The sequence below is a fragment of the Pseudophryne corroboree genome, chromosome 6 (assembly GCF_028390025.1).
Source record: "Pseudophryne corroboree isolate aPseCor3 chromosome 6, aPseCor3.hap2, whole genome shotgun sequence".
Lineage (NCBI taxonomy): Eukaryota > Metazoa > Chordata > Amphibia > Anura > Myobatrachidae > Pseudophryne > Pseudophryne corroboree.
This window is the reverse complement of record NC_086449.1, coordinates 269763004-269783857: the sequence shown is the minus strand read 5'-3', so window position 1 is coordinate 269783857 and position 20854 is coordinate 269763004. Positions and strand designations below refer to the sequence as shown.

At 40.1% G+C, this 20854-nt stretch overlaps 1 protein-coding gene across 3 annotated transcripts in view; it reads right to left on the bottom strand.

The window, feature by feature from the left end:
• Positions 1 to 20854, bottom strand: part of ATP8B4 (ATPase phospholipid transporting 8B4 (putative)) — a 498700-nt gene that overhangs the window by 48453 nt on the left and 429393 nt on the right. For all 3 annotated transcript variants that reach the window (XM_063926015.1, XM_063926016.1, XM_063926013.1), the window contains 6 exons: positions 12199 to 12387; positions 8369 to 8484; positions 4603 to 4767; positions 3746 to 3857; positions 1217 to 1322; positions 979 to 1126 (listed from right to left, as the gene is read on the bottom strand). In XM_063926015.1, coding sequence (XP_063782085.1) covers positions 979 to 1126; positions 1217 to 1322; positions 3746 to 3857; positions 4603 to 4767; positions 8369 to 8484; positions 12199 to 12387 — 836 coding nt within the window. The remainder of the gene's footprint in view (positions 1 to 978; positions 1127 to 1216; positions 1323 to 3745; positions 3858 to 4602; positions 4768 to 8368; positions 8485 to 12198; positions 12388 to 20854) is intronic.

Genomic DNA, 20854 nt, shown 5'->3' with positions numbered 1-20854 from the left:
CCGTACGCAATGGAGGAAAGGGTTCTTCACTGTTTGGGCAATAAGGATTTGGAATTCCTTGCCAGGGAAGGTGGTAATGGCGGACTCTGTAAATGCGTTTAAAAAAGGATTGGATGATTTTCTGATTGAAAAGGATATTCAAGGTTATAACATTTAAAATATTGACGTTGATAATCCGGGTGTAACATGATTTATAGTTGTTAACTAGTCATAAAACATTACTTCAGCAGGTACATTATAATCAACTCAACTAAATATAGAATACTGTACAGGTTGAACATGATGGGCATTTTGCCTCTATTCAACCTCAATTACTATGTTACTATGTAGGTCAAATCTTCTTGGCGAGATATATAGGTCAAATCTTCGACTGACCCATAAACTTGCCACAGGAACCAGTGAAAATGACATCACAACTGGGGCATCTGGCCAGCCATACCGTGTGGCCAACTGGTAAGTGTCTATGCACAATATCGTTTGCGCATAACCCTTACCATCGTTTGATAACTGTACCTCCTGCAGTCTTCCACTCATTGTCACTCTACTGTGCATGCCTGGAGAGCATTAGAATGCCGGGTTGCAACACATGGCACTCAGCATTGCCTGTTGGAGCAGTTAGAGGAATTGCAGAAGGCAGCAGGGCCCGCAGCAGCAAGCGTGGCGTCAATAGTTTTATGCGTGCTTATTGAAAGAATTCAAGTGTTTGTGTAACCATAGCTCTTTTTGTTTTGGGGAATTCAAGTGTATTCCATAAACAATAGAGTCACTTATGGTTAGTCTTTATATTAATTACATCTACCTAAATAGAACATAGAATTAAGTGGGCAAATTGAGTACTTTCTACATTGCATGTCAGCTAATGCCTTACCCATACACAGTCAGATGCAGATGAATAATCTAATTTAACATTGAGAGTAATTTGTACTGGTCACCGTGCAGAACAATACATGGTACATTAAGAATGAAGGGGATACTTACCAGACTGTGACCATTTATGACCAAAGCATATTCACCAGTAACCGTTTCCTCGTACACAGATTCTAGCTTGACATCATTTGTTTTCTCAGAGAATTGATGGCCGTTGTAAAGGTTCCTACTCTGCCCGAAGGTGGCTTCCTTAGCTTTCCTGAGATACAAAGATAATAATGTATGTTGCAATGCCAAAGGAAAGAAGGTTCCATGTATTTTAAAAGAAATAATGATGGAAGTCTAGTACCTCAGTTCTTCTCGCACTTCCGTTACTGTACGACCAGATACTATAAAAATATCATTCATGTCATCGGTGAGCATGTGGCAAGAGTAACCAATGTTCATTGCAGTTTCTATGGAAGTAAGTACATTTACAGTAAACGCAATATGCAATAAGGAGAAAACTAAACAGGAGGAGGGATGGCGTATATATATGACTCTAAGGGGGGAATTCAAATGTTTGAAAAGTCGGTTGGGTGTCTGTTTTTCCTGTCCATTAGATAGGAAAAAACAGACACCCAACTGACTTTCCAAACATTTGAATTCCCCCCTAAGTCACTCTATTGTTATTTCTTTTAACTCTGTTAAATACACCATATTGACTTTCTATATTTATTATCAATGCTTTGGAGATCATTTATATGAAACTGTGTGAGAGAGTGCTACACAGACCCCACTGAAGGCTCCTTACTTTCTGGGTTTCTTTCATCTTTCACTCTGGAATTTGGATAACTTGGCTTCTTATTGAAGGGTTGGCGTGATCACTATAGATTGTCTTGGACAATATATATGTGTGTGTGTGTATATATATATATATATATATATACTGACATGTGTAATCAAGTCCCCTCCTGCCTCCTCTGGTATCGGCGAGTGACGTGCGGCGGCTGTGAGTAGCGGTCTGGCGGCACGGGTTTGTGGTCCTGTCATGTATGATTACCGAAGGTTTGGAGTATTGCTGGGGATGTGTATGTTTTAAGCCATGTGGTATTAAGCCCACAGCGGAGTGTGTTCTGGTACGCGCAACAGCGTTGTGAATTTTAACAAGAGTGTTGTGCTTTTATGAATTAAATCGTTACTGCACTATGGAGCGCCCCCTTGTCTTTTTCTCTAGATGTCTTCTTCCCGTGGAATTCCGGACTACATATGAAGGTGGGGAGCAGCAGTTCTATAAAGAGAGGAACATTAGTGCATCCACTCCCTATCTGACATAGGAGTAGTGGTTTTAAAGTCTTATTGTGTAAAGACTGCTGTTTGCACTTTTTGAAGTGTGTTACACTGAGCGCACCTGATTATTTTTTATTTGTTATATATATATATATATATATATATTTATTTTGTATTACACTATAAGTACTTTTATTCATTTGTTTTCATATATGAACACATGAAGAGAGAGAGAGAGAGTTCTGAAGAGTCCTGGAGAAGAACTTTGAAATGAACATGACACCTTTGTAAAATTTCACCTTATATGTTTTTGGAATTATGTTGGTGGGTGTTTGGTAGTAATCTGTTTTTTTTTTTTCTATTGGCTGCAGTGTTGTATTTAGATGTGCTGGTTTTACCACTCACATTGTTATACTTATTCATGACGCAGTATTGGGATGCAACATTGCTACCTATTCTAAAGCCCAATGTGTTCTTTTTTACATAGTCCTTTAGGGCCCCCTCTCTTCTCTTCTCCTTTAGGTTACACTTACTGCATTCTCCCTCCCATCCTGTATAACAGGTGTCCGATGCACTGCCAGATGCTATACAGAAATATATATATATTCCTTTGTATAATGATTAGATACATCGAAATGGTAAAAAAATGGTTAGAGTAACTATTAAGGAAATCATGGAAAGTGACTTTGCCTATGGTTCTATAAAGCGGTAATCTCAGCCTATAATATGTTTGTCCCTGCTTCTGATGTGTTACACATTCACAATAGGTCACAGGTGCAAGCATGCATTACTAAACAGTCTGACAGACACACAGGTAGTTATTAATCACTGATAGGATTTAATGCCCGAACATGTTGTCACATTAATTTATCTACATATTGTTCAAATGTAGAACTTTACTAAATGCATGTAATAATGTTTTAATTAGATACAGATATGTCCACACATATCTACCCTCCCTGCACGTTAAACAGCCCTTAGTCATGTCATTAAAATGTATCTTATTCGCAAAATTATGCAAATAGGACACACAAGTAGACTATGCTGAGTAAAATGATATGCGGCATGCCTATGTTCTGTATGCGACCGCGCCAGCATCTGCACACGAAATGGTACATACAGAGTTTTCTTAGAAACACTGTAACATAGCATTCCGTATGCAGTTACAGCTGTAGACCCACACAGAATATAGGCATGCCAAATATCATCTTGATCAGCATAATCTGCTTGCGTGTGCTATTAAAAGACACCCAACGCTAACTTAGTTGCACGGGAGCTGTCAGCTCACTCACGCCAGGCATCTCCTGCCACGTATAAGGCAATATGTATGAGGACACATCTGTATAGTTATAACTGACAATGCAATCATTTTCATTAGCAATGTTTAATTGTGTGAAAACCTGATTCTGCCTTAGACACGTATACCAATGGATGCTGTGATAATGACCATGAAAAGAACAGCCAGGCAATATTTTAGGCAACTTGATATCTAAGCCACAAGTTATAGTTTAAGATGCAGTAATAACCTCAAAATCTATAAATTCTGTTTAGTGTTAACATGCCTGCAATAGATATGACCCCAGTACATACACACAATGCGCAGAATTACCCTGCTTGTCGCCGGTTAGAATCCACAGCTTAATGTTTGCCAGCAGGAGACTAGCGATGGTGTCTGTCACTCCTTCTTGTAGCTTGTCCTCTATTGCAGTAGCACCTAGTAGCTGCAGCAGATATATAACAGACATGTTATTAGCACTACGTTCAATAAGTTGAGTATGAGATATGGAGCTTATTTACAGTATGCAGACATTTCTCTGTAACATGCCAATACCACATCACAGTATAACTTATGTTCTGTCATTTTCTTGGTTGAGCTTAGTTATCAGGATAAAGAATAAGTTATAGTGCACCAAACTCGGATTTCTCACACGTCTTATGAGTTTTAGACACAGAGCCGTATGTTATGCATTAAAAATACTGTATAACATACGGCTCTGTGCTAATATTCTGGTTCAGTTTATTGAAATGCGTGTGTGGTTTTAACAATGAAATTAAACTGTGTAGAAAAATATGTAGGTTCATGAGGATGCACCAACTAAAGGACTTAGGGGGGCATCCTACTAGCTGTGGTAATTTATTGCACGGAAAACACAGACTTTTATCCTGCTTTTTGCCCGATGGTCATTATCGAGCTATCCAATTATATCCCATTTTTTCAGTGCAAAAAATTATCCTTTTTTCGAGCAAAAACACATAGGGTCCTTTTTACTGACCTATGTGTTTGCAACAGTGATCGTTGAAAAATTACTTATTGGGGATTTGGTTTTGCCTGTCTGAGGTAGGCAAAATAAAATCTCTAAAAAGTGACGCATCGATGCTAATAGGATAGCCCTGTGCGAGTTAATTAGCCACAGTAATATAACACGGCTAATTGGATACCGCCCTTAATTGGAAATTGGAACATACCATCATATCACTTTCTATTTGTTCATAAACAGCTGCAAGACGTTCCTCTCTGTTATCCAGAGCAGTACTGGCCTCATGGAGGACCTTCAACCACCACTTCAAGTAATCTTCACTGAGATCTTTATATGCCAGGGCTAATGTCCGCAAGCCCTCTCCTGCAAACTCCTGAAAGAACAACGGGAGAGGTATTTCATAAACATGACAAATAATGGGGAAACCAGATTCAACAATCCACTGATGGCTTAACAAAGATGAATATGCAGAAAAGCAACAAAATGTATGGTAGATAAATTCTCATCAGTCATTAGCCTGGTAAATGCTATACCCAATCAATCTCTGATGTTGTTTACGTAACTGACTGCTAATACAACAGACTACCATGACCAGACTAAGGGGGAGACTTATCAAAGCTTAAGTCCCCCTTTCTCACTAGAACGATTGTCAGGCCGATGCACACGATATCGATATATCAGATAGATATATTTTTAGTGAAAGTGCAAATCACTTTTCACTAAAGATAACCATCTGATGCACGGTCCCGCGGGTCGTTTCATGTATCTTTAGATCTTCCTGCTGCAGGAAAGTTGCTCATACTAACCAATCCGCTTTTAACTGTAATCTTTCTAGCACAGCCTATAAAAATTTCAATAAAAAAACAGATTGGTTGATACTTTATCTCTCTAAGAATTCATGTTTAGTAGAAATGCCAGTTTCACAGGGAATAACTTTACTATTCCATAGTCTTCTAAGGAAAAATATTTTTATTTCTGTTGCATAGTCACATTATGGCGTATCATTTAGGACATTACTGGTAATATTGTCAAACAGTGGTAATATTGTAAAACAGTTTCCCATTATCCTTTACATAGTGACTTTGACATAATGAATGTTAAACAAAGAAATGTCCCCTGACATTGAAGTAGCTTGTTCTCCAGAGCATAGGGGATTATGAGGGCCAGATTTACAATGAGGCAGATAGGACACTTTAAGGCCTCCACATAAAAATAAACCCACAATCAAGACAGCATCACAATGACCAGCCACCTAGATGGTCACACGGTTGACTATAAATCATACGTATTAAAACTGTATTTCTATTTTCATCACAAAATAATGCAATTTTTATACGTTTCTGAATTTAGGGTGACGTAGGAGTATATTCAATTGACGTCGAAATCTGCCATCTGTCGAAAAGATGCCAGTTTTCGACTTTTTTTAGGTTGGAAGGGGTTCCAACCTATTCAATATAAGATCCTGGTTCACTTTCAGCAGCGGATGGGTCGTCCTGAATTTGAGTCCTGCAGTATGTATGCCTTTGGAGGAGTCCAGTGGTCTAGAGCAAAGTTCCCTGACGTGTTTCGCTGCTATCTGCAGCTTTATCAAAGCTGTAAGTGAACCAGGATCCTTCATCTTTTATGGTCCCGCAAGCCACCATCTATCAGGATTCTCCTAATTGGAACACAGCGTGCAGGTCTTTACAGTGTCATCTCCACAGACTGTGAAGCAGAATCCATTTTATCAATAAGGACCACAAGTTCGGATCCCTGCATTAGAACACAGGTTGGGCGAAATTATCACATCAGTCCTGTTTTTGGCCATAGACTTCATGTCCTAAATATTAAATGGACTTCATTGCTGCCTAAGGAGTGTATTTCATGTCCAATGGGTCTTCAATTGCCTGAGTGAGATATTAATATCATTCTTTTCTCAATTATTGTTCAGTTTTTTAACACTTTTTAGTCATTAAATTCATTTTATTGTAGCATCTTGTTTATAGCGCTGTATTTTGTTATATTATCTATTTGTTCCCATTAAGGGGATTGACCCTCTCTTTTTTACAGCAGCTAGAGACGCCACTCATTTTCAGCGCCTGCTAGTTATATACTTGTTATATAATATCCAATCATATCTGCAGTTCAATCGATCTGCCGATGGTGGTTGTTCATACACACAGAAAGATGCGCCAATTTATCTTAAAGATATATCTGCTGTTCAATCTATCTGCTGCTATATTTGCAGATGGGGGTTGTTCATACACACAGTAAAGATGCACTAATATATCTGCAGATATATTGGCCATCTGCTGTGTTGCACAGCAGATGCAATATATCTGTGAAAGACGTCTTTCACACACATATTGCTTGTACACACCTGCAGATAAACAATAGATATATTGGCTGATCAATTAATTGGCCAATTTATCTGCCAGTGTGTACCCAGCATTAAGGTGGGTACACACTGATAGATATATCTGCAGATCAATTGATCTGCAGATATATCTATCGACGGATCGGGCAGTGTGTTGAGCATACACACTATCCAATTCATCGGGGACTGACGTCATGAACTGGGCGGGCGTGTACACACGCCCGCCCAGTTCAGCTGTCAATCACCGCCGGCTGCCGCAGCATGTGGATGGTTGGTCGGCTGATCGCCCGCACACACACAGCAATGCGCCAATATATTGGTAGATATATTGGCCGTCGGCTGTGCTGCAGGGCCGACGCGATACGGTATGTCTGTGAACGATGGAGTTAACAGACATATCGCTCATACACACTGGACGACAGATCCGTGATATATCGGCCAGTGTGTGTACGGGCGTTGCAACGCAATGTGACTAGGACACGAGGAGACTGTTCTGATTGGTTATATGACACTTGTATATTGTGTGTGACCGCGCCTGTATACAGAGCAGAACAGAACCGCTACATTTTGGCACTTTGTATACAGATTCAGTCTCACACAGATATACCAGTGTCATTTATCAATCAGCACAGTCTTCTCACCCATCCTTGTTGCACTGCGTTAAGAAGACGTATCTTCAGTAAAAAAAGACACCCTTCGCTAGAAGATTCTCACGCGACCTGGCATGCCAAGAGGGGCTGTTTGGCGTGACTGCAGCAGTGATGTATGAGAATATATCTGTAAGTGCTGCCGTAGACCCTCTTCAAATTAAAGCTCAGCATGCTGCCTACTATAACACTAGATGAGCAAGCCAATTTCTTTGAATATTGAGTATATGTATGGTGTAATAATGAGGATATGTATAGTAAGGTACAATGATAAGGATACGTAGAGGGGCTGTTTTTTTTTCAACAGGAATAAATCTGGCATCATTTAGTATGTGCCAGATAAGTCTCCACGTATGTGTAGTCATGTCCGATATGGGGCACAGTAAAAGGGATTATGAGAAGAAAGCAATACGCATATATTTGTAATACTAAATATGAGGCGGAGAATCTCTTTACACAATAGAGTCAACTTGAAGCATCTACACGTTTGCAGACATTTACAACAGCGAAGGTTAGACCGTAAAATAATTATATACAGTACAGTAACCTACCCATGCCTTTTTGGAGAACTGTTAGCTATTACTAAGAAAGACTGTGCATAGGAATAGCATGACCGCAGATATGTGGTGAAGCCCAAAGGTGGATTAGCATAATTTAAATCAAGCACATGTTTAATAGTGGCAAAAATAAAAGGGAACATTAAACTATATTGTGTACGTTACACAACCTAATGTATAGGCAAACAACAACGTCAAGCGGAAACATGTGACCAGCAAAATGAAAAACACTTAAAATAGACAGACTAAGCGTAACTTAGATTTGACTGCTTGGGTTTATTCAGCCCTAGACATACAGTAGAAAGCACAGCTGGAGTGATCTGCCATATCCCTACTACTCTGTAAGTAAGAAATCTCTCACCGGACTGCCCAAACAGAACTATGGATAATTATTACAATAGAAGGAAAACTCACATTCAGGTGCTCTGATGTTCTGTACATTAAATCCTCACTACTGATGTGAAGTCTCTCATACAGGATAGTATCTGCTCCTTTACAATACAGTTTAATTTGGCCTTCTGGATTTCGTACTGATGATAAAGAACAAACATGTTTAGAAATCACCTGACACAATGACACAGGTAACATACATTACTTTCACAGAATAGTTATTGGGTTTTGTACATACAGTAGAATATTTGCTGAGCCACAACACACAACACCACAATTTAAAGTATAAATTGTTGCATTCCCACAGTGGAGACGGACACTTCGTGGGGTAAGGGGGGTATTCAATTAAGTGACATCTTTGGACTGGTCGAAAAAACGGCACTAATTCGACACAGGGTATTCAATTGCGGGCATTTTCGCCCGTTTTTTAAACCATTTTCGCCCATGCCGCTTACACTTTTTTTTGCCGAATCGGCATGGGCGGAAATTGCGCAAAAAATGGGCGAAAATGCCTCAAATTCACCAAAACACTTGTATAAGTGGCGAATTCGCCTATACACGTGGTTTTCGCCAGTGCCAGATTTTTCGCCCAGCTGAAAAAACGGCACGTGCATTGAATAAGTTGAATGTAAATTCGACCTAAAATTGGGCTAAAAGTGATGTCTTTTTCGACTGGTCAAAAAAAACGACACTAATTGAATACCCCATAATCTATATTTTTGAAAGCGTTAGCCATTAATTAGCCAAGAACTGGTGGATATCATTGATATGTGTCTCATGCCTTAGTTATAACTAGTTATCGGTGAAAAGGCTTAATATAAATATTAGTAAATTAGTACATTGGACCTGGCGGATACCAGGATGAGGGGCCTCTCCTCTCCCCCTCCCCATAGCCGTACTTCCCCACGGTGATGACCGTGGGAACCATTAGCAGGGTATCTCCTACAATGCTGATCTTAGGACATGCCATAATAATTATTATCCAGATTTATAAAGATGTTTAGGATTACAAGATGACTACCTCCACTGCTTTTATGTGAAGGGTACACATTACATCTCAAAAGACCTATGGCATGTTAGCCTAGTAAACCTGCTCCTTTAGTCATAAAAATATTTATTTCCACAACTTGGGCAGTGTAAATATATTGTAGTGCATAACAATAATACATCATTTTAAGCAGATGAAAGAACCCAACACCTCTTACAATTTATCTGAACACATCTGTGATGTTACTGTGCAGACTACATGCAGCATGATTACTTATGGGTGTTGCACCTACTCAGCTGCCTGCTGTCATTAGGCCCAGACCCTGTGCACATGCAGAAATACAGCATGGTTCCAGCAAACCCTTCTCACTCTGAAGTGTTTGGCATCGTGACTTACCAGCTTGCCACTTTATGTGCAGCACCAGCAGAAGGCTGCTACCTGGAGAGTGTCTCTTGACAAGCAATTTTTCCTGGATTGAATAATAAAGTGACTATTTCAGCACACTTCAGTAACTGGCTGAGGATCTCAGCTCACACCAGCGGCCATCACTGATCCAGATCACTGGTAATTATACCGAGTGGATTTCTTAACACTCCTATGGAACACACTTATTGTTGTCAACAGCACTATCTCAGTTACCATATCTTGTCTTGTCTCCCATATTAACTATCAGCTTGTTTTTTGTTCTTTTTACATACAAGATCTCAATTCTATTCAATTCAAACTTTGGGCAGTATAAAATTAGCCCCAAAGCAATTTCAGATGTTAAAAACTTCTGGATTTTACGATTAATGACCGATGGTCATTATTGCGGTATCCAATTAGAGGCTCTGTTTAACGTCTGAAATTGGACCAGAGGATTGGTGTAAGTCCCCGACCCCATGTGTTATTGTGGCTCCAGCGGCTGCTAATTAGGGATTATGCTTTGCGTGCCAGTGCCACTATCGGGGGAAATGAACGCCAGCCCCTGGCGATCCTATTAGCAGCAGTAAAGTACCGCTGCTAATCGGATATCCCCCTTAATTAATCAAAACATGTACATGAATAGACAATGAAAATACATCTCATTTCAGTATTGTTAAAATTTGTTTTATATGTCCAATTATTATTAAATATGTATACTTATTTCACTTGTTGTATGTATCATATTTTAAAGTCACTTTTCATTTAAATATTATTAATATTATCTATTATGGTGAGGAATGCTGTTAATCTATTTATTGCAATGTATTTTGGAGGAGTAGTTATCCTACAAAAAGAGTTACTAGCGATTTACCATTGTTCACTTAAATAGTATCTATTTATTATTGCCTGTTTAAACTAATATGACATTCCTGCATTCAATGACTATATGACACAATGAACAATAACACATACGTATGGCCTATAAAAAAAAGCATAATATCATTAGATAAGTTACGTATTTGAATATTTTGCCTTGAATATTATTTAACAATAAAATTAAACTATACCAACTAATTTTCTCTATTTCATGAAGTTCTACACCCAGCTCATTCCCTCTGCAGAAGGAAACACATGTTTACTGGCCTCACTTGTCTCCATGTGGATTAGCAGACACGAACCGGGTGGATAGCGTATTGTGATGAAGAACAGAGATCTCTGTCTATTCATGGTTTTTGTTAGAAAATCTCTGAGGACAACTGCAGCTTACAGCCAATTTGTGTTTTAGAAGCTGAATGTTTTCTCTTTCCACATAGCCCATATAAACCTCCAATGTCAAAGTTACAAGAAATATCATCTATAAGTAATGGGTTTCCTGGCTCAGGGGGAACAATACATTGGACTATACAGATATGGGGAATTAGAACATTCTTCTGTTGTGAAGCAAAATGAGCAACAAATGAATACTCAATTAAGTAAAACTGAACTTTCACACATATTAATAGTTTTTATTGATGCACCTTGATTTATTCACATATTTGAAAATTATTGAGACCTCTAAATAGAAATGCTGTGTAATATCTTAGGATAAGAAGGAAACCCCAAAATATAGAAATATTTTACAAATTCTGAAAATGTTCTTGCATGTAAAATAATAAGGGTAAGGGTAAACAGGAGAGAAATACAGATCAGACTTAGGAGACAGATAAAGAGAAAAGGGAGTAAGTAGCATGAGAGGTGCAGAAGGGGAGATTAATGAGAAACGAAGGTGGGAATTTGCCAAAAATATAAGAGGAAGACAGTGCCTAGAGGAGGGAGAGACAAAATCTCAGCAGAGACAGAAATCAAAGAGGAGAATACACATTTGCTAAATATAACTTTTTATTTGTGGAAGAATATGATCATTTTTACATTTGTATCTGCTAGAACAGAATGTAGTGCGTGTCTATTAAACTCATGGCAAATTAGAGGTACATTTTTCAGATAATGAGAAATCTGATTTAGCTTGGTTCTCAGATGTAAAATTCGGTTCTTAATGTATGCTGCAGCACAGTGGTTTGCATAGCCTTCATTTTGTGATTTTCCTATGACCAATACTAGAAAAAAACGTATTATTTTATTTAAGATTAACCTACTACAACTAACATAAAATATATAATACAAGCGCCACAGGTTACTGGAAGACCCAAAGAATTCAACTGCAAAAAAAATAAAAAATATTGCCATTTTTAGAATTATAGTTCTCACTTTACTTAGTGGTAGATTTACTAAAGTTTCTACAAATTGAAAGTGTAGGTGTTGCCTATAGCAACCAATCAGATGTCAGTTACCATTTATCTAGTGCATTCTTGAAACGGATAGCTCTGATTGGTTGCTATGGGCAACACCTCCACATTTCCTTTTAGAAGTGTATGGTAAAAAAAAAAAAAAATGGTTAGAAAGAGACATTTATTGTACACTTTACCTATGACGGACATCCTTTTCCTGACATTGTTGAAGTCTAATATTGCTAGCATCTGGTATGTTACAATTTTCCCCATTTCCTGCACAGTGATAGTCTCAGGTGTTCGGGATTTGAATATAAAGCCAAAGTTTCTCGCAGCAGTGACCAACGCTCCTTCGTCAGGTGACTGCACTTGATATATAAGCTCTCCTGTGTCATAGGTGTAGAAAAAGGAAAAAATATAAAATACATGAACAATGTTAACCTGCATTAAGTAGTGATGTGAATGTGATAAAACAACATATAAAACATTTTAATATTATTTCTTGGTACAGATAGATTTTACAGTACAGATGTGTCCTCTTGCATCTTTGCTCCGAGCGCTACAAGCTGCGCTACACATAACATGTGAGTACTGTGTGACTTGGTGGCGCAGAACATCTTTTTTTACCTTTTTCTTACATGAAAAAGAGTCTTAGACACAAAGTATTTCAATAGGACGCAAGAGCATACAAAATGCAGAAAGAGCCGCAATTACACACAGACTATAGGCATGCCGAATATCGTTTTAATCAGCAGAAGCTTCTCGTGTGTCCTATTACATTACACAAAAAAAGACACTCGGTGCTACCAAGTCCCGTAACGGCATAGCGCGACTTCAAGGGCTGTTTAGTGCGACTGCAGCAAGGATGTAAGAGGACACATCTGTAAACCCAATTTTTACCATGTACTCCTAGAAACATACAGGGGAACAAAATGTACATAAGCATTCACACTGTTATTAATAGTGTTACACACATAAATATTCTGAATGTATATAGTATGAATCATTCACAGACCTGTTTTGCTGTATGGGGAAATGCTGGTACTTAACTAAAGCCTCAATATTGCTTTTTTGTTGCCACTTTGTTACCAATGTTTTGTTCAGGGAATATAAAAATACTTGCAGTTTTCTAATTTGAATAACATGCCCATGACACAATACAGTGGCAGAAGTCCCAGAGACAATGGTGTCGGTCGCTGCTTGGCTCCAGTTCTGAAGGGGGCACCCTGACCTTCTCCATTGCCTCTGGTGAGCTCCAGTCTCATTGCCGCTGGTGTGCGCCAGCCACTATGTGTAGCCTGCATGAGCAGCACGACAGGGCACAGCAGCGTCACTCTAGAATCTCGGTGGGGGAGGACGTGGGGTGTGCCAGCAGTATCAGACAGCCCTGCTGCCTGACAGGGGGTTGAGTATACAAAAGTAAGATAGAGGAATGGGGGTTGGGAGGGGGAAGCAGAGTACACAACAAAGATGCATAGTAACATTAGCAGTAGAAATTGGTACATATTAAGAAAAGTGATACCACTCGGGGTCACTGCACCAGCATATTGACCACCGACATCCCGAAGGTAAGTATAAGGGTGACTGTTAGGGCCCGGGGGTGTTAGGATTAGGCACTACAGGGGGGATGGGTTAGCCCTAGTCACCATCCCCTAGCCGCCACACCTGTTGTCTTAGACCTAGCCGCCACCGCCCAAATCTTATCCCTAGCTGCCACCCCAGGCGGGTTAGGGTAGGGGTAAAATAATTACCCTGTCCCCTGACTGCATTCTCACAGTCGGGATGCCAGTGTCAGTCATGTGACCGCTGGCATCCACACTGCTGGGATCATGTGTCACACATCCCACAATAACCAGGACAGGACAACTATCAGCTACATTAGATGTATTTATGGGCCATGGGAATTGTGGAGAATTTATTTTGGCTGTTAACCGTTACTAAAGTTATGTACTCCAGTACACAAACGTTTTTCTATAGACATCTCAACACACACTTTCAAATATGTGTTTTTACATATTAGGACAACATTATCAATCATCTAGTTCTCACCAAGTCCTCACCATTACTTTGTCATTATTTATTCAACAACAAAAAAGTCAATACTTTAGCTTCCATATCAATACAGAAGGCAATTTGAGTTTGGTGTCTCTAATCCAGAGAGATTCATTATAAACGTAATAATTTGATCATTTTGACCATTAAGAACACACAAATGTGTGTAAAAAAAAATGTGGGATCCCTCAATTTAGAAAAAATGACACTACCATTTCTGGATCCTGTCATAATTTATGCTTTACAGCTTCACATATGCCCCTCAGACCTCCCACATGCCACCACACAACCCCACATACATCTAGAATGCCATGATATAGCATCAGACTTCCTCATGTCTTTTAAATGCATGTCTAATGCCTCCATAATCCTACATGTAATATGATCTTGCATATGAGCAAGGCATTATATAATAAGGGGCATACAGTATTTACAAAAAAACATTTACAAATATCTCCCCAAAACACCCATTATGGGGGGGACCCGCAAATATTAAGTAACACTCAGATGTATGTGTGGGGGACAGCAGCAGATATCCATTTTCGATTACAAAAGCAGCCCCATAGTTTTCTGAAGTATACTGTAGCTTGGTCCTGGTAACTAACGTCATCTTTACATGGCCTAAAGGCCCGTACACACTGGCCGATATATCGGCCGTTCTCTTGAACGGCCGATATATCGCGGGTCCGTCGGCCAGTGTGTACGGCCGATACGTCTGTGTACTCCGTCGTTCACAGATGTATCGCGTCGGCCCCACAGCACAGCCGACGGCCAATATATCTACCAATATATTGGCGCGTAGCTGTGTGTGTACGGCGGTCGGCCGACCGCCCGTACACATGCTGCGGCGGCCGTCGGTGATTGAGAGCTGAACTGGGCAGCCGTGTGTACACGCCCGCCCAGTTCATGAGGTCAGTCCCCGACGGATCGGGCAGTGTGTATGCTCAACACTCTGCCCGATCCGATCCAATTGATCGGCAGATATATCTCCCAGTGTGTACCCACCATAAGTCAGTGAAATCTATGTGCTACACTTAACATTTTCTGAGAGAGGGATCTCTAGCTCACTTTCCTGTGCGTGCTGGGAGTCCTGGGTAGCTCCAGCCACCCGTGTCTGGCCATGCAGACCAATGTACATAGGCAGCAGCAGCACACTACACAGAGGACGATGCTGAGAACATGCATCTGGAATTGGAAGGCTGCAGAAAGGGTGGGGGAGCAGCAACTGGGGAATATTATAGGGATGAGCCAGTAGCATCATGGGTTGCATGTCATACACAGTCTCTCTGGGAGCACAGTGTATGAATGTTCACTCTACAATTGATATAACCCTGATGAAGTCCTTGGAACGAAACGCGTAAGGTTCTGCCAGCGGACTAATTCCTTATATGGAATAATATTATCAAGTATTGGAATTTAACCATGAACATTTCTGTCATGTAGAGTTGAATGTGGATGTACATTACTTTTATGACTGTAATGTTTTTAATGTGAAATATATGTTGAATTTTAATGCTAGCAGTTATTGGTAGCCCAAAGGGCAAGATTTCTGGGTGGAAGAGAAAACTGTATTTTTAGATTTTCTTACAATCTAGTAGCAAATAAGCACCCTGTAATATTTTATTTTGTGTGTGTGTATCTATCTATCTATCTATCTATCTATCTATCTCTCTCTTTATATATATATATATATATATATATATACATACAGTATATATATATATATATATATATATATATAAAATATAATCACCTCAGAGAAGCAATGTTGCTGCTTGCATGCCTAGAAACTGTTTATATGGCTTGTTCCAGACAATTTAAAATCTACTGGCCCGTATGTTGCTCAGAGAACTAACTAAATAGCTACTATCAAGGATCTACAGGCCTCTATCAACTAAAGTAAACAGTTCAACATTGTGATGGCTTTTGTGTAATTGCCAACAAAAAGCTAAATAAAAAAAACATTTGCCCATGATATTAACATGAGACTTATGTCATATGGCAGACAGGACCTGGATGCCTTGCAATCGCTGAGTCCACCGTGAATTTCTCTTTGTGCAGTACTAGTGTTACGGAGGAAAACATCCCTGATAACCGAAGCTTATAAATTATTTATATATAGCCTTCTGGCTATCTACAACTGAATGACTGAAAAAGAAAATAATCAAGGCTTTGCAATGGGCAAGTTAAAGTCCAGGCCTCAACCCAATCTGCAATGCTGTGTTACATTTGTCCCTAAAGAGAGAACTAAAGAAAATGTACTTACTTTTTGATACATGGCTTCTTTATATTGGTTATTGTTTGTGGAATAAGTAATGGCAAAATAAAATCTGTCATGTAATTTATCACATAAGATTAAATGCAATATAATTTAGGGCATGGTGAGGACTAAGAAACAGCGGGTACACTTTATTTTTATTTGACTGTGTTCTAGATCCTAAACTTTATCTATAGATATTGTACACTGAATTCCTTATGTCCATTGTATAAACTTTACATTCTCACTTAACAAAAAAGAAACATATGTACATGAGAAAAATCCCCAGATGAATTACTGCTGAAACATTTATGATGCTGCAGCTTGCATAACAATCTAGAAGCCTGCATTTCTTATATATAACAAACAAACCACTGTAAGGATTAGAGTTAGAAATAAAACATTTAAGTTTTGCAATATCTATAAACTTTGGAAAACGTCCTTTTTTGGTCAAATATATGCCTGTGAAAAAGGTCAGGGGAAGATTTGTGGGGCCCATTCATAAACATGCTCATCATGAGCAATTCTCTTAGTATAAGACTGAGTCACAGCAATTCTGAAAATTCCAGGACTGCAAACACGTGTCTGATCTAAAACCCACGAGGTAACAAAATTATAAATACTGGGAGCTCTTTAAGCATAACTTTTGTAAAGTGCAACGCATTCTAATGACTTCCAGTAAGTGGCATCCTGGATCTACAGTAGGTTAACCCCTGTAGCTTCCAGAAGTGTTCCTTTTCAACAACACATTTATTCCTGAATACTGAATAGAGTAATGCAGGAAGGAAAAATCCAACATATACAGTATGAGATACTCATTCAGCATTTCTCCAAAATATTTGTTACTGTGGGGTAGATGTAGTATATCTGGACATATCGTACGGTTATAATGCTTTCTGCTTCGCCCCGGATACCGGAGCGGAGGAGTGAAGACTCCCCCTCTCCGGCAATCCCTGCCAGACCCCCAACACTGCATCAGCCTAGTGGCAATGCATTGTTTCCCTCCTCCCACCAGATCACAGGGTGTGCGCAAGATCACACAAGCCTTGCGAGATCAGGCAGCCAGGGACAGCGTTGTCCCTGCTGTGGTGTATGGGCAACGACAAGTACAGCTGTTAAAATCAATAGCTCCAGTTGTTGGAACGGTCAGTGCCACTGACCGTTCATACATTGGTCCTGCACATCAGTGCGCTATCTTGTAGATAGCAGCGCTGATAATGACAGGGACATCCCTATCATATATCACACATCTCCTCCTTCATACATAGAGCAGAAGTGGTTGGCATGGCCATGTCCCATCATCATGGCTCTGAAATATTGGGTGGTACGCACAAGGAACATATAGGCAGAGCCGTAACTAGACTTTTGGTGGGGAAGAGGCATGACAAAATTTATCTCAGGGAAAGCCCATGATATGATGCCCATTCCCACATTTTGTATATATTTATAATATATATATAAAACTGCAAGAAAATGGATTAGGACACAAATCCTCTTTATACCACATTCATGCACTTAACCTGAGATATTCACTTACAATATCCTTATTAAACACATTTCAATATCCTGCTATACCCAGGATTCAAACCTATAACCTGTTGGATTCCACTCAAACACCCTATTCATTGATCCTGCATGAAAACTATGAGATTTCTAACAATATGTACTTTTTTTTTAAATTATCAGCACTGCAATTGAGCAGATCTATGTAGTGTGCAGCTACACATCCAATCCCTTGCAACCACACACTAAATCTGCTCAGCTGCAATGCTGATCCTTTTTTCACAAATTACAAGGTAAGCTTCAAATAGATAGATTTCTCTATCTTAGAATTCTCTAGCTTTCTATGCAAGTGCATATAACTCAATGAATAGTGTCTGACTGCTGTCAGGTCCGGGTGTTTTTGTGAATCCGTTAACCTGGAACCAACCACAGGTGTAGGTGCTGGGGTATGAAGAAAACAGGGAGGACGAAGGAAGTTCCGTTTCATATATTTATTAAAGTAACAGTTCAGTAAGGGGTTAACTGACTAGTTGTTAATCATCATTATACTGAAGTATTGCAGGAATGACAGAAATAATATGCAAGATAAAACTCAGAAATAAATAAAAGAAATGTTCATGGAAACATATGCAAAAACAAGCTGAAGAATAAATGTTGAATTGTCCAAATATAAACAGGCTTTGATGCTGAACTGCAGATTGTGTTTAACTGGTTAATGCAGACATGGAGAATTAACTGTAAGAATTTGCAATGGAGTTTTAAGAGTTAACTGAGAGACTGTGAAGAATTATCCTTGTAATGACAACATAGAAAAAGTACTGAATTGGGTTACTTGCAGGTTCCGGAGATCACTGTGAAACTGTAGTAGATGGCAAGGTGATGAATGGGTTAAATGCAGAGTTGAACAAACGAACAGCTGAGGGAATTGGAATCCTCCAGACTTTGTATGATAGGCAGACAGACAAGGTAACCTCATGCAGGACACTGGGAATCCAAGTATTTCCAATAGGTGTGCCATTGACTGATAGCACAATGGAGAGCCGGTAGATCTTTGGCAGTGAAGGCTGCAAAACGGACCTCTGGGAACGGAGGCGATATCTGGACCACGGGAATCACACAGGAATGCACGGAGAGAGTTCAGAGCTAGAGCACAGCTTTGATACAACAAAGCACTGGCCCAGAGTGACATAATCCCAGCCTACTTAAAGGCAGCACAAGCACGGGATTGGCTTACACCTGCCCACAGGTGTTTTCACAAGTGCTCAGTATTAGCTATTTGGTCTCCAACATGGCCACCTCCTATACAGCAGACACACCGCAGTGCCCTAGGCCATCTGGTCCCCGCACTCACAGTTCCCAGACTCTGCATTACCTGTGCCATTGATCACGCCGTGTCCCCACACGGGCGCACAGCACCGCGAGCAACCGCACTGGCAACGGATGAACCCCAGAACCCGCAAAGGTGAGAGACCGGTTCGTGACAGTACCCCCTCTTCTACGGGTGGTCTCCGAACACCTTTGAACCTTGTCAGGATTTTTGGAGAAGTATTTCTGTACCAGTCTTGGAGCATGAACATCTTCAGAGAAAACCCAGGATCTCTCCTCCGGGCCGTAACCCTTCCAGTCGACCAGAAACTGTAAACGTCCATATCGGGAACGTGAGTCCACAATCTCTTTAACTTCAAATTCCTCATTCTGCAAAGAGTGAACTTTAGGAGATTTGGACTGGGTAGTACGGAACTTATTGAGAATCAAAGGCTTCAGTAAAGATGTATGAAAGGCGTTAGGAATTCTCAAAGACGGTGGCAGCTTGACTTTGTATGACACAGGGTTGAGTACCTTTACAATGGGAAATGGACCAATAAACCTGGGAGCAAATTTCTTAGAAGGAACTTTGAACTTGAGATTGCGCGTAGAAATCCAAACTTGGTCTCCCACTTTGTAATTCGGTACAGCTTTACGTTTTCTATCTGCGAAAGATTTATAACGAGCGGAAGTTTTGACCAAGGACTTACGTACACAACTCCAGATGCTAGATAGACGTTGAAGCTCTTGATCTGCCGCTGGGACCTCTAGGGCTGGCAATGGATGAAACTCTGGCACACGAGGATGAAAGCCGAAGTTAATATAAAAGGGCGTAGATTCTGAAGATGAATGGAAGAGATTATTATGAGCAAATTCTGCCAATGGAAGGTAGTCAACCCAGTCATCCTGAGAGGACGATATATATAGCCGGAGAAATGTTTCAAGGTCTTGGTTGACTCTCTCAGTTTGTCCATCTGTCTGAGGATGATATGCAGAAGAAAAGTTCAACTTGACATTTAAAGATGAACAAAGCGACCTCCAAAACTTGGCCACAAACTGTGTTCCCCGATCAGAAACAATTTCTCGAGGAAGGCCATGCAACTTGAAGATTTCAGAGATGAACAATCTGGCTAGTAAAGGGGCTGATGGTAACCCAGTTAATGGAATGAAATGTGCCATTTTCGAAAATCGATCCACTATCACCCAAATGGTATTTCGCCCTTTTGATGGAGGTAGATCGGTCACAAAATCCATTGAGATATGAGTCCATGGTTGTTTGGGTATGGATAGTGGATGTAACAAACCTGGTGGAGAACTTCTTGGACTCTTATGTTGGGCACATTTAGGACATGCTGCTATAAACTCTTGAACATCGGCTTTGAGACGTGGCCACCAATAAGACTGTTGAATAAACTTGAGAGTCTTTAGAACCCCAGGATGACCCATGAAGGAAGAGGAGTGAGCCCAGGTAAGCAGCCGTTTTCGAAGACCTGTGGCGACAAAGGTCTTGCCAGGCGGAGGAACTGGAGAGGTTCGAGTCATTAAAAAGGACCTAGGATTCACAATGGCTTGATTCGTGGTAGCATCATTTAATTCAGAAGAAGCAAAGGACCGGGAAAGGGCATCTGCCTTTTTGTTCTGAGACCCTGGACGATAGGTGAGTTTGAAATCAAATCGTGAGAAGAAAAGCGCCCATCGAGCTTGTCGTGGATTCAAACACTGAGCTGACTGCAGAT